General features: G+C 34.5%; 1 protein-coding gene across 1 annotated transcript; it reads left to right on the forward strand.

The window, feature by feature from the left end:
- The first annotated feature begins 265 nt into the window (after positions 1-265).
- On the forward strand, positions 266-21,380 carry LOC140747391 (uncharacterized). The gene is made up of 10 exons (XM_073079821.1): positions 266-770; positions 17,124-17,314; positions 17,810-17,870; positions 18,096-18,139; positions 18,255-18,267; positions 18,356-18,390; positions 19,706-19,730; positions 20,396-20,569; positions 21,107-21,214; positions 21,303-21,380. Exons 1-10 carry the CDS (start codon positions 768-770, stop codon positions 21,324-21,326), a joined length of 678 nt encoding a protein of 225 aa, XP_072935922.1. The 5' UTR covers positions 266-767; the 3' UTR covers positions 21,327-21,380.
- The last annotated feature ends 4,959 nt before the right edge of the window (positions 21,381-26,339 follow it).

Raw genomic sequence — 26,339 nt, forward strand, 5'->3', positions numbered from 1 at the left:
ACCACACTCTATATATAACACCGCAGATCACAAATGTATGGAGATTTTGCCTTTGGAGTTAAATCACGTTGTAACACTAAGTTACAGCGTAGTGCATTAGTAATTCTGCTAATAACGATCCCATCTCTAGCGATGGATTAGAATGGATTACGTTTACCTTAATCCCTAAGCAATACAGTTGATTTTCATTCATTTACGGGTCACATTCACTGCCGTCACGCTGTCTGCGGTTCTGCTACGTGTTCTATCATTTTTCGTGACTTTCGCGTTTTTTACTCTCATTGTTCGTTGTTTCAATGAGTAACGGTTATTAGCGCTAATGCCGTTTTTATTCACGTTTTGATATAGTTTTTACTTACTCATCGCGCTGTGAAGTTCGCTTTTTAGCACGCGATATTCAGCTAAATATTTGCGTAAATTTAGTGCCAGAAAATTTTTGATCATCATTACTTTTAAACAAATGTCGACATTACAAATATAATTACAATTGCTCAGAATGCGTACGTTGTTTTAATATACGGACTCATATCAGTAACAGTAATCGGGTGGCCATTCGCGATACAATCTGATAGGGCTACGGATGAAATTATCGATGTTTTCGCTCGCTCTGACGTATGGCAGAGGAAAGGGACGTTGGTATTGTGATAACACTTTTCATAATGGCACTCGCATTCGGACGCAAGGATAATAAGCAAGTGGGGCACTTAAATTGGTTAACTCGAACGGTGCGGACAAGGGAAGTGTGACCTGTAACTGGATCGGCGAAAATGGTAAATATTGTCACAGTTTCTATTGGGTATCGGTATTGTTGCAGTGGGAAGGAATAATCGAATCATCAAATGCTGTTGCAGTGAAATTTATTGGATTGTTTAGTGATAGTGACCGCGTTTTTTTGTGATTTTTTAAATTGTTTTTGTCACGTTTACCGAAAAGTCTTTATCTTTAAATAATTAGTGACAAAATCGAACTAATTAAATAGAACAGTTGTGAAGTTTATTGTGACAAAATCGAAAATTTTATTATATTTATTAAAAGAGTACAAATTTCAATTACGTAAATGGACATTTTTAATGCACTAGATACTTATTAAAAGTGATTGGACAACAGAAACGATTAGGAGATAAGGGAAAATGCCTTAATTAGAAGTAAGGTTGGACTGATATTTTTTTTAACTTGACTAGGTTTATTAGTAAGCTGTTCGACCGATTTATTAGCGCTTAAGTGCGAGTCAGATATATTTTTTTTCTCCATGAGCTGAAAATATAATTTCATACTTTATTATTTTTCTAAGAACCTATAAATAATGAAAATAAAGTTAAATCCGCGATGTTTTTACTCAAAAAAATATCCAACTTATAAGAAAGTTGTGGTAGGTGAGTGTGGAGAAATACAAGAAACATTTTAAATAAGGACTCTAATCCTATTTGGATGTATATATGCATCTATAAGCGGCAATAGCTACTAAAGTCCAAATGTTTGCATAGAAATCCTAAAATATTCCGTCAATATTATTACATTTACATATTTTAAAAATATCGTGAGTGCGTGAAATTTGAACCAAAGCAAGTGTTAGACGAATACAAATAGACAATCGTATTAATAAATATATTAACAAACAGTTGATGGAACTGTTACTCATAGTGTCCGTTACCCAATTGCAATAATAGTCGTACAAACTTTTTGATATTCGCAAGGCACACCAGTGCATAGTAATTAACCTTCCAAAGTGCATTCAAGGCATGTAGTATGTGACTTGGTTACAAAACCCATTAGTACAGTGTATGAAAGAAAGTTTTCCAAATCCGTATGTCTGTCTAGAAGCAACAGTCCCTCGATAGTACTTGTTTTTTTATTAATTTAAAGATTTTTATGAAATATAGGGCGGTGATGAAGATCTAAATGTAATATGTCTATAAGATGATATATTATCTACTCCTACTTTTTAGCCGACTTTAAAAAAGAGGTTCTGTATATGTACGCGATTGTCTCAAAAATTACTGATTCTATTTTGATGGGGTTTTGGTTATTTGAAAGCTTTTTTTACAAGACAGGTTTAAGTATATAATATATTTGGCTTTTTAAATTGTTGATTTTAAAACTGGTAAATACGTCAAAGTTTATGAAAAGTATTTTGTTGCATAAAAGTATGCAAAAAAGACGCCTGAAGATATAAGTGTTTTGGTTGATGCAAAAGGCGTTTCAACTTAGATTCCACTTGTAGCAATGCGCAGTGAACATGAGTCTATGTTTATGCGAACTTCAACATATTAAGTTTTGTCAATGTCCATTGGCATCACTTACCATTAGGTTGTCTTCTTTATTTGCGTTTTCACTTATAATCAGGGCAAAGGTTAATAAAACATAAAAATTAGTCATTACAAAAATAAAAAATCTACAGTTACACATGCAGACTTCGTGCCTACATCATTAAGAGTTCTCACGCACGTGTGAGAAACGTATTATTAGTATGACCAAAAATTGTTACGAGTCCAATTCAAGCGACCTTTTCATCATGACTAATGAAATTAGCGGAACAGTGTGTATGCATTAATTATATTTTATTTTCTCATAAAAATACTTGCATAGTATTTTTAATATAGGTAAAGACAAGTTCTTCTTCTTGATAAATTATTTTATCTCTGTTTTTTTCATTGATATTAAATATTTTTTATCTCTACTATGATTTTATGTACGAAGGACTATAAGCTGAAAACTTTAGCGACGTAGTGTCAGCTAGTGATAGCTTCATAGGATAATGTGCGTCCAAGGTTCGAGTCCTCGCACCTCTTTACGCACCTCTGATTTCTATCACTGACTTTCTACATCTGACTTCTGTAAACCACGAGTTCGTAAAAAAATCTGAAAAGTGTCTGAAGTCTACAAATTCGCACTTGGCCCGCACTTCTCATTCTGAGAGGAGACCCATGCCCAGCACAACAGGGACAGTAATGTTATGATTATGATGACCATAAAGTCTTCAGGAGTAGCAATGCTTTTGTCATCGTCCTTACAAAGATACCTATTTTATTTTGCCCATTTAATCTTAACAGCGTCAAACAACTTTCAAAACCGCAAAGATCTAGACGATCATAAACACTGACACAATTCTCTCTATTAACCGACCCCTAAAATAGACGCTCTAATTGTAGATTAGTACTAACGTTCCGCATGATCCTTAATTAATATACTTGGACAAAGCCGACATGAGTGTGATGATCTTGTTACAAACCTTGACATAATGGGAATGCTTTATGCGGGTATTAGGAAGGAATTGTTAATGAATTTAGGTAATCAAGAGGAATTAGGTATCAGTATTGGGAAATTTTGGATAGAGGCTGAAGGTTTGTTGGTTGATACAGAAAGGTGAATTTGAATTGTTTTCTCCAAAACAGAAATCAAAACAGCAATTGGAATTGTAATATTATGTGATTTGCATCCTACTGATTGCGCTACACCAAATATCGTGGATGTCGTGAAATGTATGACACACTTAATAAAATATAATATAACTACTATGTAACATAAATAACGTAGCGGTTGAAACTCGGCCTTTCATGAGTTCGAGGTTCAAATCCCAGGCACGTACTTGAGATTTTAAGTAATAAGGATATTTGAAATTAAATATCACTTGCTATAACGGTGAAAGAAAACAACGCAAGGAAAACTACACGCTTGAGAATTCTCTGAAATTTTTTTTCAAAAACTTGTTGAGTCGACCAATTCGCACTTGGTCATCGTGGCAGGCTTACCTATGTTCTAACGCACCTCAATCTGGGACCCGGGCCCAGTCATGAAAGTGCGATGATTATGATATACAATGTGATATGAATCGAAAAGCACCAAAACTGACTGAGAAGTATACAGACAAAACTTTTAATCGCTAAAAAACAAAAGTAGTTCCATCCAATAATTTCGACTTCTTTTTGTCTAAATATAAGCCCAATAGATTTGTAATATTGTTTCCTTAGTACAGTAGGATAACAGGCATTAATATTGCAAAGCAAACGTTTCTTCCTACTCTTGGATAAAGATTTATGACTAACCCAGCGATAGTAAAACTTCCTTGTATATTTTAGGTAGGCTTTTTATCCTTATTTGCAGAAAGATAAGGTAAATTGAATCAGATTTCAATAAATGCATCGAATGTTTTTGTAATGTAATTTTGTGGAACGGACATAATCTTCTGTTTCTGATTTTCCGCTTGTCTGCCCTTGTGATTGTGTCATCATCAATTTTAGTTGAATTGATAGCTAAATCTACGGAAAGAATTGTACGTCCTAATCTTATATATAAAATTGTCGTGTCATAATGTTAATTACCGTACTCCTCCGAAACTGCTTTACCGATTTTCACCAAATTTTATATGCATATTCAGTAAGTCTGAGAATCGGCTACTATCTATTTTTCATACCCCTAAGTGATAAGGGTTGTTCATCCTTAACATTTTCTTATTTATATGGCAAAACAACGTTTGCCGGGTGATTATATAAATTTATATAATCATTAAAATAAATAAAATTATTATATAAAGGAAATATTTGACTGAATATTTTTATATGTTTATAATATCTCGAATTTATCTTTATTTATTTATTTATTATAATTTTAATAATATCTAAATTATCGAAGTAAATCTGCTTATGACATCATGAGTTGACTTATTTAAAATTATATATCCACAATGACCTAAAAGTAGAGTTCTCGTTAAAGTTCCTAGCGTCCTGTACGAAATTTTCAGAGAGAGATAAGAAGTCTGCTATCTGCCTAGCATGGTGGACTTATAACCTTCAATATCCAAGGTTAAGGGAAGTTGTCAAATGTTTATTAATGGACTGTGTCATCATACCGTCATGCATGATATGATACTTATAGATGTCGCAAACACATTTCCGACGATAAGACATGATAATCGAATGAGTAGAATATTTGTTGAAAATCATGACACAAAAATAATTGTTCATAACAATAATCATCGAAAGGTGTACTTCCGGTATGATTAGGAGAATGAAGCAATTAAAATTAGTAATGTCAAATATCCAACAAACAATAGCAGCTTCAAATTGTGTTACATCCTTTATTTATTAAGCTGGCTATTTCTTAAGCGATTGCGAAGGCTCCCATCTTGTCCCATTGTGGCTTAAGTTACTGAGATTAGGTGACTGACTTAATTCTTTGCCGCTCGGTCGTCCAATTTCTTGTTTACGGGACCAAATACCGGCATTCAGACATAATAATGTAAGACTTAAATAAAAAAATCAGTAAACAGTAAATTTTATATCAGTCCGTATAATCTCCTAAAATGTCTCCGAGCAACTTTAGACAATATTAAGCACTACTTAATCGCCTAAACTACCAATACATCTGGCTATTGTAGACAACGGGTGGTCAGCCTATAAGGGCTTAATTCACTAAATTAACTAAATCAGTTCTTAACTTCTGTCAAACTAGAAATTATATTTTGTTACGAAAAAAATATGTTATAACAGTTTCTCTTACAACTAATTCAAATTTGTCTACTGTAATATTAGAACGAGTGCTTATAGAAGGATTTTCAATTTTATCTGTCCTTAAATCTTCAAAAACATCAATTTTCATTTTCACTTATTTGCTATCATCTTATAAATCTATAGAACAGTTCGAAGTATACCATTCTAACGATGGATACTAAATCAATGTCAACAGATATAAGTACTTTCGCTGTATGGGCACATAAACCATTAATGTTTTCTTGCGTCGTTACAGTTTCCGTCTTCGCTGTATAATGGGAATGTAAATTGTTGAGCTCTGTAGCAATAAACTCGTATGAGTGTTTACGACTGAATCATAAACGTTAGGCTGAACGGAAAGAATCGTTACAATTGCTTTTTACTTCTCTTCTGCTTATTTCTTGTCGTATCTGGCTTTTGCTCTCGTGGGAATCGCGTTTTATTTGTTTTTAACAACGACTCTTTCTTCGTTTCTTTTGTTTGTTAGTTTTTATCCGATTGTGGAGGGTAATGATTTTTGAGCGTATGCGTGTATATTTGTCGCATTATTTGGCATGCCCTGCAGCCTAACGGTTCGACAAGTTTTAACATAATTATGATGTGTCGTTAGATTCATCTAAATTGTGGAAGTAACATTTTAAGTAATCGAGTGTTTTTTTCTATACTTATATGTATATATATGAGTGTTTACGACTGAATTATAAACGTTAGGCTGAACGGAAAAAATCGTTATAATTGCTTCTTACTTTTTCTTTTGTTTATTTGTTTGTTCCTTTTTATCAGTCTGCAGAGGGTAATGTTTTTGAACGTATAGGTATCTCATTCTTTGGCACGATATACTCGTACAGTACAAATGGATTGATGGATTTTAACATAATTATAATGTGTTGTTGGATCCGTCTAAATTGTGGGAGGAATATAGCCTACATTTTGAAATAATCGGATTTACCTCTAATAGTACCCTTTTCTTAGTCGTTATTTACACATAGGCAGATAAGAACTTCACGTTGTCCTGAAGTCCTGAAGACGGCTTAACTAAAATTATCATCAAAGTGTTAGTCACTAATAATTACAAACTTCAGAAAATTAAAAGAAACTTTTGTTTCCAGTCATAATGTAAACTCTATAAGTAGTGTAAATATTGACTTTGAGATGGCAATAAAAATTAAAACACGGAATGAGTCACATGTAATTTGCCTTTTAACAGCAGAACGTCTTATCTTATGCCATTAGAAACACGATAACTGCGATTTGTAACACAAAAATGTATTTTCGATAATTACTTGGATTTTTTTAACTATTTCTATATACTAACTTTACAAAAGATTCAAATTAGTATTAGTATAGATTTAAATAAAATTATATATGAAAATGGATATTGACAATCTTATTTATGATTATTTTTTCTCATTACAGAGTAAGATCTTCAGATCAAAATCGAGTGACTTCGAGAATGAAGCCCTTGAAGTCCACAACGAATACAGAAGAGAACATGGGGTAGCTCCATTAGTATTGAACAAAGAAATGAGTAAAGTAAGTCAGAAATGGGCAGATGAACTAGCCAAGAAAGATGCTATGGCATACAGCCTCAATCAGGACTACGGCGAAAGCGTCTATTGTGGATGGTCACCAGATCCTAATGTTAAGATAAGAGCTAGAGACTGCATAGATAAATGGTACAGCGAAATCAATGATTTCTCTTTCGGAAGGGAACCAGAAGTGTTGAATTGTGGTCATTTCACGCAAATTGTTTGGAAGTCGACAAAGGAGCTTGGCGTGGGGTACGCCAAGAGCAAATCCGGGAAACTGTACGTCGTTGCTAATTATTATCCACCAGGGAATTACAGTAATCAGTTCGCGAAAAATGTCCCACCACCAGGAGCAATGCAATTCAGATCTTCATCAAGCTACAGCTCATCAAGTTCTACGCGTGAAGCGAATAATAATTTAGCTCCTCCATCACCTAAAGAAAAGAGAAATAGTAAAAATTTTAGTGATATCGCGTCAGATTTAGTGACTAAATTTAGATCGTCGTCTATATCCAGCGATAAAGGAGACAGATTCGAAGACGACTTCTTGAAAGCTCACAATGAATATAGGAGATTACATGGCGTTCCACCTCTTGAACTGAACAAGAAACTCTGCAAGTACGCCGACGAGTGGGCTAAAGTGTTGCTAAAGAAAGGGTCAATAATACACCGAGACCAAAATGATTATGGCGAGAACATATTCTACGCTTGGTCTTCTGATCCCAATTTTGTAGTATCTGGGAGAGACCCAGTGGATAAATGGTATTGCGAGATCAAAGACCATAAATTTGGGAAGGAACCTACCTCTTTGGGTTCGGGACATTTCACACAAGTTGTTTGGGAAGACAGTAAAGAAGTCGGCGTTGGTATAGCCAAGTCTAAAGAGGGTCAAGTTTACGTCGTAGCAAACTACTTCCCTCCAGGCAATGTAATGGGCAGTTTTGCGGATAAAGTTCGACCTCCAATAAAATAGTATAGTCCTCAGTTATATAACGTTACCAAAGACAAGTCACATTCCAAATATAATTAGGTAGATTTTTTACATTTTTATTATCATGTTATTTATTTTGTTTATTATAAATGTTATTACTTGTAAAGACGATTAGGTTATGATCGTACGAAAAAATATTTTTAATGACAAAATATTTTTTATTCCATTTTTTATCTGTTGCATTTACAATATTAATAATAATGACAGTATTATTACATAATAATGACAGTATGCTCTTTTACGCTCTTCCTAATGCAGTGTTCCTTAATTTTAGAAGAAATTTGTCTGTAGATAATTTTAAGAAATATTTTTATATTTAAGTATAAAGTAGACAAAAACATTTTACTTATAAATAGAAATAGGATTATGTAGGAGTTGTTAAAGACAATATTATATTAGAATAAAGAACTGTTAAAATAAGGTGCATTTTATTTATACCATTATTGTATTTACTTATAACATTTTTAATTATAACTTTATTCATAGGTCAACTTATAAAAAATATAATTTTACTGCACCAAAGAAAGTTATCGGAAGTAGAACTATTTTTAACAAAGGATCAATTAGAAATATTTTCGTTAAGAATTCTAGGAAGGTGTACGAATGGCTGTATAAATATTTAAAATTTTGTACAATATTTTGCATGAGCTTTATGAAATATAAACTATCATGTACTACGTATACAGAAATATTTAATTAATCTTATATATAAAATTCTCGTGTCACAATGTTAGTTACCGTTTTCCTCCGAAACGGCTTTACCGATTTTTACCAAATTTTATATGCATATTCAGTAGGTCTGAGAATCGGCTACTATCTATTTTTCATACCCCTAAGTGATAAGGGTTATTCACCCTTAACATTTTTTTATTTATATGGCAACACAACGTTTGCCGGGCCAACTAGTAATCTATACATATAAAATCATATATATATGAGTATACAGACTTCTTAAAACCCGTCAATGTATAAATCTTTGACCGTGAAACCGTTAAAACCTTAAGAACCCTCTGGATTGGTCTTGAATTGATCTGCAAGTGGCCTTACCTCCCCTGATGTAGATAAAGCATGAATACCTCCACAGCTGTCTAAGTTTACTTGTTAACTAACTGTTAGGCAAACTTCAACCTTAGGTTCTTAGTTGCAAAATATAATTTTACTAGAAATAACAAGACGTTGTATTATTTTATATGAATGAACATGATGATAATATGTAATGATTATTGTATTTGAAGGTGGTAGAATCATTTGTGGTTCGACTCCGGCGGCACCACCGCCACACCTATTTCTGCCTCATAATAGCAGTGTTAAGTGCCGCAGTGCTCTGATTTGAAGGGTGTAAGGGAGGCATACTTTTCCGATGCGTACCAGCTTAGTCCTCAGGGGTAGCGGCGCATCTGTGATTGACCTCAGGTAGGAATGTCTAATCCTATCTGAGATTGATTACTGATGTCCATGGGCGGCAGTAGCCACTTACCATCAGGTGGACTGCATGCTCAACTGCTACTCCTATATTATTAAAAAATATATATGAATGAACCTTATTCAATGTATCTTATTCATAATTATTAAAATCATTCTTCAAAAACAGCTGCATCTAAATTTTATAAAAGCTTTCTTGAAAATTGTTTTACAGAATTTCATTAAAATAATATGAGCGACATTTTGTACAAAATATATTAAATTACTTTGAAAATTTCAAGTAAGACTTAGTACAGAAGCTGGTTAATTTGGTTATGAAGTTTAAAATATCCTCATAATCTGAGATGGGAATATAATTATAGTAATATAAGAGGGTTTATTGACTTGCTTCCGTTCGTCTGAATGCTAAATGACGTGCTTCACCGTCGCCAAGTACCGATTTTTTGTATACTATAGAGACTTATAGTAAAAATAAAAAATACGACTTAAAATATAGCTTATGTCACTCCCACAATTACGACACGATTTTCAATAACACGATATTAAAATTCTATCAAGCCGTTTTGAATGCAGCGTGTGCCAAAGATTGAGGAATAAGTACTTTATATATTATATAGGGAATATTAGATATTGAAAGAGGATTGTTTTTGGAAATTAGTCGCTTTGTAAATACGAAAATACAGGCATAATGCAACATTTCTATGCTCACGAACAATTCGTCGAATAACTTGCGTAACACTGCATACGTACATAAATACAGTAGCATCATTGTGTCATTCGTACAAAAAATCATACATATTCGCTGTTATTCGTCTGTACTTGGCGGCTATCTAAATGTTGCATTAAAGTACAAAAAACAATCACTAGTTGCATCGCTGTATTTCAGTGTGAAAAAAGTGCTGTAACCTTTTTAGTTCGAACATTCGCGCAACTATTTTGACTTTAAATAATGAGGTTATAGAGTTCATTGTGGCGTAAATAGTTTATTTCAGTACTTGATAAGTTTATAACCACAATGCCACAATCTTAGCATTGTTCTATAAGGTTGGAACTATTAACTTCAGTCGAGATGTGTTTGATTAATGTATTATATTCTTGAGCTACGAGATGAAGATCTTATCTCGAGTTATCTGAGCCAGTCACTCATTTTATATTAAGATATTCATGATTCAAAATGAGATTTCGAATACTATACTAATAAATCCATTACTATTCTGCTCAGTCAGAATATCATTTTGCAATTAAGATTCACATATGTAACCCCTTTGTGGTTCGACTCCGGCACCACCGCCACACCTATTTCTGCCTAATAACAGCAGTGTTAGGCAGAAATAGGTGTGGCGTAACGGAACTGCTGTGTTCCGTTTTGAAGGGTGTGGTAAGGGAGACATGCTTTTCCGAGGCGTTCCAGCTTAGTACTCAGGGGTAGCGGCGCAACTGTGGCCGACCTCAGGTAGGAAATTCTAATCCTATCTGGGGTTGATTACAGACGTCCACGGGCGGTAATAGCCACTTACCATGAGGACTGCATGCTCGTTTGCTACTCCTATATTATAAAAAAATATATGCGCACATGCACGCATGCCCACTTTCAAGTATGTGTAGGAAACAAAGCGTTAATCAGATATTTTTCGTTTTATTCATTTATTTATTATTTTTTATATACGAAAACAGCTAAATGGTGCAGTATTTTTTATTTAGTGACACCTTTGTACCTATAACTGTACCTACACTGTAAATTTCCCTGTTAAAATAAAATCAAATTATATTTTTCTATCCAACATCCGAAAGTGATTAAAATTCAAAACATTTAAATACCTTTAACTATACATTGAATAAATCAGTCGATTTCACGGTGTGCATTCATTACTCCGGTCTCTTAGCAAGTGCAATTGATGAGAAAAGTTTATTGCCGCTGTGGAGTTGAAAACATAACTGATATTGACGTTAAGGGTGGGTTGCACCGTAGGCCCCTTAAAAATTGTATTTAAGTTAACTATAATAATAATTGTGACAATAGGGATAGAATTTAACAAATCTGTGTTGCACTAACAGAGAGGTTCATCATAGGTCTATTTAAAGTTTGCATTAAAGAGAAGTAGAATAATTACTTTAACAATAGCGACAGAATATAACAATTTTATTTTGCACTAAGTTATATCGTCATTATTTTGTGACACTCACCAAAATTTTAGTCAACGTTGACAGATACGGAAATTGACAAAAACAAAATTTTAACCGACGAAATTAAAGCTTAACGCTAAGTGTTAGTTATGACGTCTTTAACTGTAAATAAAATAGTGCAACGAATGAATTTCTTAACCGTAGATTTGATGGCTGGTTAAACTTTTGTTAACGTTAAAGTTACATGGTGTCAACCACCCGCGGTCGCGGTCTGAATTCAACCTTAACGTTCAATATCACTTGGTTGAAGTCCATGGACCTGGAGTAAAATGGATTGGACTGTGTTATTTTGTTTGCTACTCGTAAGTCCGGATTTTTTCATAACTTAATGTGTTTTAAGGGCTTTTTCAAGATGCGGTTTAATCCGGTCTATTTCTATTTCTTTTAGGACGGTATGGGATTATGTTTATAAGTTTATCTTTTTAACGTAAAAAATATAAATAGCAGTGATAGCTTAGTGGTTAAGAAACTCGGCCTCTCGATCGAGGGGTCCGAGTCACTGCTTTTCTTTGAACGAATGCCTTAACCTACTTAAATTTATAGATTTTTGAAGTAAAACCTTTTTCAGGCACGTTGGAATGAGAAAGAAGCACTAAACTCACATGAACAAATAGATTAAATGATTTTTTTTATAATATAGGAGTAGCGGACGAGCATTCAGTGCCTACTGCCGTAAGTGGCTACTGCCGCCCATGGACATCTGTAATCAACCCCAGATAGGATTAAATATTCCTACCTGAGGTCGGCCACAGATGCGCCGCTACCCCTGAGGACTAAGCTGGAACGCTTTGGAAAAGTATGTCTCCCTTACCACACCCTTCAAAACGGAATACAGCAGCGCCTAACACTGCTGTTATTAGGTAGAAATAGGTGTGGTGGTGGTGCCGCCGGAGTCGAACCACAAAGGGTTCTACCACTTTCAAGCCATGATCCAAGTAGCTAAGACATTATCCGCGGACTATATGACTATCGTCAAAAGTAATAAAAACTATTTATTATTTGCAGAATGTAGTAGCTAATGATGCCCGACACCGACAGCGCGAAATTCAAAAAATAACTGAGTATATAGAGGTAAGTTATTACTAGCAATTCCAAGGTTTCATTTCTTTGCTCCAAATGTTCCTTTTTATTACTCTCAAATATTTTATAAGAAAAGTATCAAATGGATACATACTTATTAATAATAGAAACAATTACATAGAAAATAACACAGTCTAAAATATAAATAAGTAACTGATCGAAAGGTGATATATTTGAAATAATTAAAATATAAATTACAACATATTTCGTTCGCTTGAAAATAAAATGCTATTTAAGACTCACGTGATATAAATAAACAAAGGCAGCTTAATATCCAATTCATAATAATTTATTCAGCCCTACCTAACACAGAACTCGGACTGGCTTGACACCTGCCAATAAAAGGTCCCTTTTAAAAGTATTAATCACTCAAAAAAATAATAAAACAAAATAAAAGCGCTTGTTATTTTAAAAATGTATGTCGAGGAAAAACTGCCTGTAAGAATTAACTATGAAACAATTTCTATGACATAAATGACCCGGCAAACATTGTGTTGCCATATAAATAAAAAAAATGTTAAGGGTGAACAGAACAACCCTTATCACTTAGGGGTATGAAAAATAGATAGTAGCCGATTCTCTGACCTAATGAATCTGTATATATTTATTTCTTATGTGCGTGTGTATGTCACTGAACTCCTCCTAAACGACTGGACTGATTTTGATGAAATTTGTTCTGTGTGTTCAAGGGGACTTGAGAATGGTTTAGATTCACAATTTAGTCGGTGAGAAAAGGTTTTGTTAATTAATTTTTAATTCGTAATTAGTTGTTGATTTTGGAATGTTTCACATTGGATTCGACAGACTTCGCTACCATCGCAGTTTCAAATATTCTATCTATTTTTCAAACCCGTAAGTGATAAGGGTTGTTCACCCTTAATATTTTTTTATTTATATGGCAACACAACGTTTGCCGGGTCAGCTAGTATGCATATAAAATTTGGTGAAAATCGGTAAAGCCGTTTCGGAAGAGTACGGTCACTAACATTGTGACGCGAGAATTTTATAAATAAGATGTACCTCATGAAGAATTCAAGCAATATATTTGGCAAAATCATTGTTTTGCAACTTCAAAATCTAATACACAAACAGTATTTCAAGATAGATATAAACGTCAGTGAATAGTGGAGAATTGAAATGGAATATTATTTTGAAGCGAACAATGTACAGTCTCTTTCAGCTAAAGTGACGCAACGTTATAGCTTGAAGAGAATTTATTTACATCTGAAATCTCTCAATAAAATATGAACGGAGTTTTTGAAGAACCCGTCGTGATTGGACCTCGGAGGCATCACAACACTTATTTCTATTAAATGACAACAGTGACTAGCTGCAAGCAATTACTAAGTCCACTGCTGCCCATGGACAACTGTTATCTACCCCAAATAAGAATGTTACCTGAAGTCGGCGACAGATGCCTTGCTACCCCTGAGGACTAAGTTGAAACGCTTTGTATATGCATCTATCGGCAACCACACCCTTCACACCAAAATACAGGAGCGCTAAACACTGCTGTTATTTGGCAGAATTAAATGGGATTATATACATTCATCTTTTTGTGTACATTTTGGTTATAAGTGAAGAAATATTAATAGTTATAGTGAATAGTCTTGCGACTAGAACATTACCATTCAATTTCCTTTTGAAAATAATGACCATAATTTAAAAAAAAATCAATCCCTTTCATTACTGCTCCGAGGATTAAATTGGAATTATTTATGTGCTTGGTATATAATAGGCTATGAGCTTTGATTTATTATTTCACCTTTCATTGAATTTAATAATATTCGTTAATTTTGACCTTCACTTTTTATTATTGTGACAATTTCATCCACCACACTATTTCTGCCATATTTATAACAGCAGTGGTAAGCGCTGCTGTGTTCTGAATTGATAGCTCTAAGAGAGATTAGCTGTAAGAGAGAGAGCATCATTTAACTTAGTCCTCAATTTCGGCCATGAGGATTAAGTTATATTTGTGCTTTCTCTTACTGTACCTACCATGGGTGGCAGTAGTCACGTAATATAAGGTGCACTGCCTGTATATTTGTCATTTCGATATTATAAAAAAGATTTACACCGTCCGTTTAATAACTTTAAAATCAATCACCTACTTATTTTATCCCAATTTATTATATTCTTGGAACTAGTGCTTTAAATAAATTATATACAATAATTTTACATTCATTTCAGTGAAAGATTTCAGTTGTAAATAAATTTCATAGTGTTGCGTCACTTCGTCAGCTGACAGAGGCTGAATATTGTTCGCTTCGAAATAATGTTCAATTTCAATTCCGCACACCATTCGGACGTTCATATCTGCCGCATGAAATGCTGCAGAAATTCGGTGTTAACTCGTATGAACTGAGTTAGATTCAAAATAATGATATTTGGGAAAATGTGGAGAAATAGACAATTCGGTACTGTGATTTGGTTCACAAGTAGGTAGAACCTTCTGTGGTTCGACTGCGCCACGTATCTATTTCTGCCTATTAACAGCAGTGTTAAGCGCTGTTGTATTCTGGTTCGAAGGGTGTGGTCAGCGAGACCTACTTTATCAAGATATTCCGGCTTAGTTCTTAGTTATGGCGCATCCGTGACAGACCTAAGCTAGGAATTTAGGTTGATTACAGTTCATGGGCCAGGCATAGGCAGCAGTCCCATAACAGAGGCATTGGCGCAGGATACGGGGGTGTTCTGCGTCAAACCAACAAGCCTCGAGGTGGCGCGCGCGGTGTTCCCGCACGCACCTCAACGGATGGAGCAGCTCCAGCTCCATCCCAAACCGAGACGAACCCGGACGCGGGCAAACGCTGTCGGGACTGCGGACGAGTGCTATTAGCGTACCCGTGGTCCCGACAAAGAGCGTTCAGAGGAACACCGTGTGGTTTTAGCCGGTAAGAGTCCGGCATATCCTCTCCACTGCCCCCGCAGCTGAGAGGAACCCATGAAGGGTTTCCCCACGAAAAAAAAAAAAAAAAAAAAAGAAAGGCATAGGCAGCAGTAGCCTTACCAACAGGTGGACTGCAAGGTCGTTTGCTACTCGACTTTAAAAAAGAAACTTGCAAAACAAAGCGCGATACTCGCTACCAATATAAATACAATTTTGTGAACTTTTGAGATTTAAACAACCAAACAACTGATTGAATAAACAGCAACAAAGCACAAAGCCATTTTGACGTCAGCACAGAGTCTAGGGGCGAGTGAAATTCCATGTAGAACTTAAATCCCTTTACCTGTAAACCAACTACGGACCAGCTGAAGCTATATTTGCTAATGAAATTGGTAAATTTTAAATGGATGTCAAAGTCTATTACAAAATTTTGTACTAGCATTTTCATTTAAATATGTTTGCACCTGTTGTATGAGCAATTAAAGTATCTACTGTATTCGTATGTCTATTTTTGATATATTAAAACAAGGTATATTTTTTTCTTTTTATAATAATTTTATATTTTAATTTTACCTGCAGACTCTTATGTTCAGGATAAAGATCAATAAAATGAGATAAACGATCACATGGCCTTCGTAATATCAATTAAATAGCAAAATGAAAACTTAAGTCAAATCAGTAGAAGAGCGAACAAACGACACAAACAATTTTTAATAAAGTAAAATTAACCTATTTCGAAAACGGGAAATCTTTTTCAAATTCGGTTTAGAAGTCACCAATGATAAAATAATTTGATGGTGGTTTCGTATAAATAACAAAAAAAAAAAAAAAAAATTATTTACACAAAACAGTACACAAACACGACGTCCTCTTTATTTGTAAATATCAAGCTATAACATCCATCCGTCTTGTGCCAAACGGATTGTGTTTCCAACACCTTTCACGAACATTGGAGCGTACCGAGAATTAATATCTGCCTTTGTCACAAAGAGCTTGGCTTAGGAACAACACGAATGCTTTAATCCTTTGCCTTTTACTTATCTTTTGTTTTATTCACGGTTGGGTTTAGACAATATTAATAATTTGTGTCATGGAAAAGGCGTTTGACTTAATTTTGTTGCTTTTTGTTGCGTGGGTTAAAAGGAAAATGAAAGCGGGAAATGACTATATTTGTTGTTTTGTTTTTATTATTTATTTTAAAGTAACAAATTATGAAACAAATGGTGATGCAGCCCGTATAATGTTAAATTACAGATGCCTTGGATAATAAATGTTAACTAAGGTCGAAAAAAATGTTCCTTCATACCAGGACGAATATAGATATATAGAGCTTAGAGACATCTTAATTTATTTGATGACTACACTTGGCCCAAAATCGCGCACAAGATAATATTTTTGTACAATTTTTATACATATTAAAAAATCCTAAATATTGTTCAAATTCATAGAATCCTCCAAGTCAAGACAAGATCAGGATGCTCATTACAATACAATCCATTGCCTACTTTTCGTTCCAGTAATCCATATTGGTATTACAGGGAAATGACCTCAGGGATGAAGGGATATTAGGCATGCCGAGGTTCCCAGAAGATCTGCCCCGAGCGGAACCCATCATTCCAGCTCATACGCTCCTTAAGCCAGCGCTTGGTATGCTTAAGTCATCTATCAAGTACCCACTGAGGGAAGACGACATGCCTGTTTATGGAAATTTGAATAACCTTGGGATAACGTAAGTTTTATATCCTCTGTTGAAATTACTTCAATGACACCGTAAACAATTTTCAATACAAGTATATGTTGACCAGAAACCCAGTGATAATTGGGTGTGAATAACGGCCACTCGCAATGCGGTCCAGGATTTAAATACTATCACCACAAGCATTTCTGATGTTATGTGCGTTTAATAAAATTGAATAATACATGTGCTAACACTGAAGAAAACATGATAAGAAAATGTACGTGTCTGACAGTTTCAAACATTTCTTAAAAGTATTTTAAATCAATAATTCTGCGCTAGAAGTTATGGACTTTGACCTAAACTCTTCTTATTCTAAGAAGAGGAACGTGTCCACCAGTGGAATAATACACGGTTATAATGAATCATTTTTCATTCCAAAAATAAAGTACGAACATACATACGTAATGATGTAAGACAACTAAGGGATTAAAATTAGGAACAGGGAAACTTCTTCTGAAGCTATTAACTATAATTGTTATTTTTCAGATATGGAAAAACGAATGAACGAGTTCTTTATACTGATTTCAGAAAAACTAATGATATGTTGGTAAGTTTAATTTCAAATATCTCGCCCAAAAAGTTATACTAACCTATTTGGCCATTAATCCAATTATATTAACCTATTGCGGCCGGCCACGTAGCGGAGCCGTTTTAGTATTTGTGTGACACGCAATGTGCTCCGGGTTCGATCCCCGGCCAAAGAGATATCTAAACGACAAAGAGAATCATAGTATAGTATTTATTCATTCTTATGTTTATTTATTTGCTTTAGGATATGTTACTGCAAACATTGAAAAAAGGAAACAATGTTCAAAGGCAAGTAATGATTTTTTTCGGACATAGATTTAATTAACGTTTATTATTTGCAAAACAACAGAGGTTGTTTTGTTGAGAAGTTCTAGTACATTAATTCTAAACCTAACATTTTCAGGAAACCGATAGTGGTAAGAATAATTATTAAAATCATCGTCCACATCAATACCATCATTACCGTTATAGAATGCTTAAAACAGATAACTGATCCTATTGCAGGTTTACATTGGACCGAACCCCAGATATAAAAAGTTGTAAGTAAATAAAGATACAAATTTAATAAATAAAATTATGTTAAAATGATAATCTAATAATTTAGAACCCACAAATAATAACATATGTAAAAGAACCTGATAAAATATATCTAATGCTTATTTTTGACGCTTTGAAAAGAGAAGCAGATAATCCTGAAAAGGTAAATATATTTGTTTATTTTTTAAAGAATAATACGTAAAGTCCATGTCACTACTAATACTTAATTAAATGATAAATTACATAATGTATGTTAAAGATATCTTTTCATCTATCAAATATTATCGACTAAAAATCAATAACAAAAGTTCCCCACACTTTCGAAGGTATGTGTATTGAATTCTAAGACATCTTTACGCTCAAGACAGTAATGAATTGATCATACCTGGAAGAAAGATCTTAAAGAAAAGTAGCAGCTGTTGGCATCTAACTTCAAATTTACCTCGTCAGCTCTTAAAACTTAGGCAACACATCTAAAATTTCGTCAGGTGCTAACCAAAAAGTTGCTAACAAACCGAAAGTATCAACTAAACTCGTAAAATAAGTTCGACGTTGAATTAAAAATAACGTTTCACAGGTTTTTGAAGAAGAGAATAACGCAAGTGAAATTCTAGACGAGTAAGTTCCAGTAAGTTTGGTTGAAGCTAAGTTTAAGAGAATTTATGAGCTACTGAGCTTCGAAGTTGTGGTAGTAAAATAAATAATTACTGACGGAATTTAAGAGTTCGTTTGGCTTGGCCACTCAAAGTTAGTTTATGCGAAGACCTAGATGTTTTAACGTGAAGAAATGTTTAAGTAACTTCAATTTGGAACTCTTGCCTTAAATATTTTACTACTTTTAAAGCAATGTTAATGATGAACGATTTTGTAGTTCTCTCTCGATTTCTACTAATGGCTCTTTATTAAATGCAGCCTGAGTCCGATGGATACACATACAATGAATTATAAAGCTCCATAACAAATATCTAAATTAATTTAAGTATCCCTACGTCGAGGGATCGAATTCTAGACGATGAATGTATAGATTTAAGACCGCGAGACCACGTAGTCAAATAGCAATATGCATTATAAATAATAATAATATATGTTTCTACAATAATTAAAGGATTCGTTGTGCCACGAACCCACAAAGGCACAATGCAAAAATATCCTAAAACAATACAAAATAACTGGACTCAAACCCAGGACTAACTGTACCACCACTTATAACTAACAAATGATATACGTTTATCCATACATATATCATAGATAGTACACGATATGACTTTCATAAAACTGTCCGAGAACTAAAGTAATAGCAACAATATTCCATTACAGCGTGGAGTTTGAAGAGCCTAAGAACGTGAGTATTGTTTACTCTAAACGTAAACTCTAACTAATACTGTCTAGTTTTATTTAGCTTTGTGCTTACGTTACCTCGCAGTTGTTAGACAACTTGAATGAAGCTCCAACTTGCACACATTCATAGATTCACACTACTATGAGTAACGTGAATCTGTGTGCGTGATTTCTACGTCCAAATGATTCATAAATCAAAATTTTATTACCAAGTACTTTTCGTGTCTTACGATATCTTTCGTGTCACGCGTGTGTATTCCCGCAAGCCTGAGTATAGCCCGTACAGTCACTTTGCGAACCTTGTAAAACATATGACAGGACAAGTTCTCATGAAACAATGGGATGCACGAGGGAGGTCTGCACGCGCAAATATTCCTGCGTGATAGGAAATTAACTGGTAAAAATTAATATTGAAAAGTCTATCAAAATTTTAGCGCAAGGAATTTTCATTGAACCAAGATGAATTATATTTTCTTTTTTAAAAGTGTGTTTAATATTGCGTTAATTATCATTATTTTAATTTTAAATTAATGACATTTTTTTGCAGGTGAAGAAGGTTTGTTGTCTGTAATATTTTTAAATAAACATTTTTTCTTTACTGATAAACTGATACATAATGTTGTTTATTTGTTGGTCAACCGGTATAACAGAGGTTATGAAATTTTATAGAAACGGGATTTCCGTCGACGTCGAGACGAGCACATTTACGACTATCTGGACAGCACGGAGTCTAGTGAAGACTTCTCAGAAACCTCAGCATCATCGGACTATGAGCGGAACCCTGGGAACCCGTACACAGTTCATAAGGACAAGTACCGGCAAAACTGGATGTGGAACCATTTCGTAAGTTTCTTTCGTAAAAGTCAGGAGCGGCTGTAAACTTGATCTGGAGTTGCCACTGCCAATGAAGGAACAAATATATGTATAAGCATAATATTGACTGAAATGCCTTCTATATCCTTCTATTGGGCACGTATCTATTCCTATAATGCGGAGGAAAGGCCTGAAATATATTCTATTATGCTGCTTCAATCAAAATTGTGAAATGCGAGAGTGGAGGAAAATAAATGTTACTGTTTGAACCCTTGTCGGATGCTTTGATGCAATCATACTATCTGTGATAACAATCGGAATCGATTATTTAACATCTCCGAGTAAAAATAGATTAGAGGCTAACCTTCATACCTTTGTTTTACTTGTGTATAATGTTTTATTATCTAAACCTACAATAAGGTCATCCATTTTGAGAACCTTCTAAGACCCCATGGTTCCAATTATTTCTTCAGTCACTGGATGTGACCTGATATGGACCTATACTTTGAGTAAAGTTATGGACAGACGGTTAATGGTTTCTGTTAAAAGTAAATATTCATTTCCCAGATGGATGGTGACCATATGAATATAAATCCATATGGTCCGAATTTCAACAGTCTGGGACCATCAGGCGCAACTCTTTTCTTCAACCGAAAGTGGTGGTATTATAATCAGGTAAAATAAAATGTACTTTGTTTAAAACAAGTTGAGGTGATATGAAATTTTACTTTTTTAATTTGATCACGTTTTTATTTTTTTTCAGGACGATTACAGACCATTCGATTAACATGGAACAGTTTTGTAAAATTAAATTTAAGAATTTTGTTTTCGTTATTATACTTCTATTAGTATTGTAGTTTTTCAAATTTCGTTCTCAATTAATCAATACCAGATCCGGAGTCAGAACCCACAATTTCATATACACCGACAATTTTCTAATAAAAATATTAAGGACATTTTTTATGTTCATTTGTAATTTACTTGTAGCATTGGTTAAAAAATTTAAATCTTAATAACAATTTTTCGGATTACATGACTAAATGTCATCGCACGTAACTTTATCTCAAATAAGGTAAAGTAAATTTAAATAAAAACAAAATAAAAATGTTCAGTTCCACACATTGCAGTCTAGCGTTATTTCTCCACAAAATCAAGAAATTAATTGACGTTATAACTACAGTTGTAACGTCATATAGTAAATGAACCGTTTGTTCGGTTCATTTACTATATGACACTCCAAGTGAACACTTTAGCGGCGTTATTTCGCACTAAATTCCGCCGTCATATTGCAGTTGACGTTAAACGATTTGAACTGGAACAACCTTCTTCGAGCTCCACGTACTAATGCAATAAATCTCTAAGACAGTTAAGTGAACGATAAAGCCCGTTTTATCGGTATTGTGTAGCTGTTAAATTAATTTTTACATTTTTAACACGGTTTTTTTAAAAAGCTGGTTAACAAAGAGTGGTAGAACTTTGTGGTGCGGGAGAACCACCGCTACACCTATTTCTGGGTAATAACAGCGTTTAGCAGTGTTTAGGTTTGAAGGGTATGATAAGGAAGACATACTATTCCGAGGCGTTCCAGCTTCATCCTCAGGTAGGGTTTTAATTTTATCTGGGATTAATTTCATATGTCCATGAGCGACAATATCTTCTTATCCGGTGGATTGCATGCTCCCGAGGCCCACGTCAACAGCCAAAAACCACAAAAGAAATCTGCTGTCGTGAAAATATTTAACAAGACAATGAAAGAAAGACACCTAATTCTAATAAATTTCGTTTTGATTCACCAATTTTAGAACCAGGAAATAAACATAGCGTGATCCCTGAAGGGTAAGACGCAGTACATGTTACGAGTGTCTCCATCAATCGAAGGGCACGATAAGCGTAGTTCCGACTGTTTTAGATACCAATCGTTGTGACAAATCCGAAGCATTTGGTGGCTTTATCACCCCATAAATCAGTTTACGGTTCTAGCAGACTAGCTATTTACAGGCGGTGATTCGTGTTTTAGCGGTTTAGAAGATACTGCATCCTGTTTTACCGTCTGAGTTCGACTAAAAGTGTCGGATCGCATTTTGACAAGGAATAGTTTAGAGATCGCCGATCGGCGCGACAGGCGTTTTAATGCTTGCAGAGTAAAATGCTTAGTCGCTGCATCCAGCTTTCATAAACCAGTTTAATCGTCGATCGCGTCTGTTAAATAGCTAGTTTACAGGGTATATTTTAAGTCCATACTGATTACAGCGGAAACCAATGTGGATAACATGGACACACACAAAGACGAATACACAAACACCAGAAAAGAAATCCAAATTCAACATTCATGTCTGTCTGGGCGGGAATCGAAAATGGAGCCCTTTGTGCGTCAGAGCAGTTAGTGCTTTAAAAAAGGACACTTATAATTATCATCTTGAATTACATCAAAAACTTGAAAGTTGTAAAACACAAGCAAAAGTACTCGTATATTCCTCTTTCGAATAGTGCAAAAGTTGTGCGAAATAGAAACACAAACTTATGTTTACTGGGGAACAAAATTGGAAACTGTAAGTAAGTAGACTTCAGATGTAGGTGTAAGGTGCTTCGTGAAAGTATACCTTATTTTAGGTATTTGCCGTATCGAGAACGAAGACTAAAACGTTACGTTACTAAGTAGTAAAATAATAACAAACATAAGAAAAATTTTAACAAAAAAAATACAATCGACTTCTATGTGGCTACTACGTAAAAAAATATTGAAATAAATGTTGGTTTAGTACATAGTACTGAAGTCGGCGCTCAATACATTTCGTTGCTGGAATACAACGTAATCAGCACACTAAAGATCACAATGGAATGTAGAGAAACTATAATACATTTTTCAGCATCTTGACTGACGGTAGGTCCAATAAGCGCCCCCAGCGGACTGTATCAGAACTGATTGGAAATGTAGTGGAAATACGTAAACAAATACAAGTATAGTCATTTTTATTAAAACGTAAAAACTCATACTAAGGGTACAGTACTCACAAAATTATCGCTTATCGCTTCATGTCGATAATGAACTCATTGATTAGGTTCTTCAAGCTGAAGGTGGATTAACCACCTCTCCAAATGTCTGACACCTAGAACTTTTGCGTTGGAGTATTTGGATTAAATATAAAATGAAAGCGCTGAGTCAGTAAGGATTCGTTCGGTAAGCTTATTAATATCTTCGAGATTCCACATATTTGTATTAGGATTAATTAAAAGGCTCATGCCCAACGGTTTTCATTTGAACATTTATTGAAGTTTAATACATTTATTTAGAAGATATGTATGTATGTAATACATTTATGTATAAGGCGATGGACCCGTCTGTGGTCCGACTCCGGCGATACCATCCCCATACCTATGTCTAGTTAATAACACAGGGTTAAGCGCTGCTGTCATCTTGTTTGGGAGGTTTTTTTTTGTTTAATAATATAGGAGTAGCAGACGAGCATGCAGTCCACCTGATGGCTAGTGCCGCCCATGGATATCTGTTATGAACCCCAGATAGGATTAGATATTCCTACCTGAGGTCGGCCACAGATGCGCCGCTACCCCTGAGGACTAAGCTGGAGCACCTCGGAATAGTATGTCTCACTTACCAAACCCTTCAAAACGGAACACAGCAGCGCTTAACACTGCTGTTATTAGGCAGAAATAGGTGTGGCGTTGGTACCGCCGGAGTCGAACCACAAAGGGTTCTACTACCTTCATACTCAAAGGAGTCTTACTTTTAAGAGGTATTCCACCTAAGTAATCTGGGGTAGCGGCACTTCTGTGGCCGACCTCAAGTATGAATCTCATCATATTTTACTTACCATCAGGTGGACTGCATGCTCGTCTACTACTCGTATATTATAAAAAAGGTCAATACGAATTGGGATCGGTCAGCTTTTGTTAATATCTTCGAAATTCCACATATTAGTAGTAGGCATAGATAAGAATAGATACCTCACCGCCTTATAATTGAGAGGAGCCATTAAATGGCTTAAACGGCTGACAGCCATTTAATGGCTGTCATGGTGTAATTTATGCTGAACAATGCCGACATGCGCAGTTAAGACACGTAATCAAAAAAAAATTTCGGATAAATATCGTTTCGTTCGTAAATGATGTAAAAGCTACATATTTTTAAAATTTTTCAATCTCGAAAATATATGCCAGTGACAATTGTCAAAAGGTTACATTTTCTTGTTAGGAGTGAGTAATCTTTACTAATCTATGGTGTTAGGGTTAATTAAAAAGGCTCATAACCCAGCGGTTTTAATTTGAATATTTATTGCAGTTTATTTAGAAAACTGTTTTTATAATTATGTATAAAGCGAATATATACGCAATCTTAAGCGCTTATTTTAAGTCATAACCACACTACAGCTTAACTGAGTGAACAAAATATTGACGTAACCGTGCGATATGGTTGTTGTATGTATGTAATCAAGCCCAGATTCGATTCCTACTAGAGGTCAACCACATATGCTATTGCTTGTCTTGAGGAAATAACTTGAAATGTTGTTTAACTATATTTTCCTTACCACATCCGTCAAACCAGAACACAACAGCGATTATTACACATAAATAGGTATGGCGTTGGTGCCTTTAGAACAACAAAGGATGCTTCAAGAGGAGAGAGAATAGAACGCTTGCGTTGTCTGATTCGAAAAAGAATACATTTTAAAGTTTTACAAACAAATGACAAGACATCCGCCAAGCATGACGGGTCAAAGAGAATCGTTTGAATTCACTTAAAACATAGACGTGCGTATTAAATAGACTCCAATTTGTATTGTTCACTGTATAAGAAGCAGAAAAATGTCTTACAACCATACTTATAACTTACAACCTAGCTGATTTAAGTACTTCCCACGGACATCGGTAATTTACCTTGTATATATTTTTAATTATAGAAGTAATAAATGAGCATGTAGTATCTGATGGTATATAGCTACTGCTGGAATATCTGCAATCAATTCAGATAAGATGAGAGATATGAGGTGGGCCACAGATTGCTACCATATGAAGATTACGTTGGAACGCCTCATATAATATTCTTCAAAATATCTAACACAGAAATAGAAAATAATTTGAAGATAGATAAGTGTAGACGTCTTGACACCCAAACTGAACTATACGTAAAGTAATCAGAATCATTCCAAATTTGTGAAAGCCAAGGTAGATGATTGCGCGCTGATCGATGATTGCTCTGTGATTGGTTGGATTGTGCATTGATTGACAGTGATTGACACAGAGTGCACGGTAATTGAATCGACCTGGCTTTATAATGAGACCAATAATTAATATTCGTAGATTAATACTTATTACTCTATTTTCGTAAGATGAACTACAGCCATACATCTAATGAAAGATAGGCTACGGTCACATAATAATGAAAACATTGTTAATAAGTTATGTAAAATATATGTTTTGAAAAGTTAAAGGAGAAAAAAATGAGCATGCTAATGTTTTGTGGTCACTTAGACTATAATACATCTAAGTATTTGAAACCGCTGGATCCATGCACGGATTAAGATGGAGCACCTTAGATCTCATATACTTTTCAGAATATAACAGCTTTACAAAGCAATTGAAATGTAAAATAATGAAAAATAAGGTGCATTATCAGCGTAAAACTAACATGTTTAGCTATTTAGAACCATAATTATTACAATTTTAGGAGTCTATATGTTGTTTCATCTACGTTGGCTCAGAGCACGGAATCGCGTCGTGACAACACAATCTCGCTGTCTCAGGTGTGAGCCTTCGAATGTTTACTGGGACACGGAAATAGAAT

This window comes from Epargyreus clarus, unplaced genomic scaffold (assembly GCF_041222505.1).
Source record: "Epargyreus clarus isolate Ecla_fem2 unplaced genomic scaffold, WU_Ecla_fem_2.2 ptg000014l, whole genome shotgun sequence".
Taxonomy (NCBI): Eukaryota; Metazoa; Arthropoda; class Insecta; order Lepidoptera; family Hesperiidae; genus Epargyreus; species Epargyreus clarus.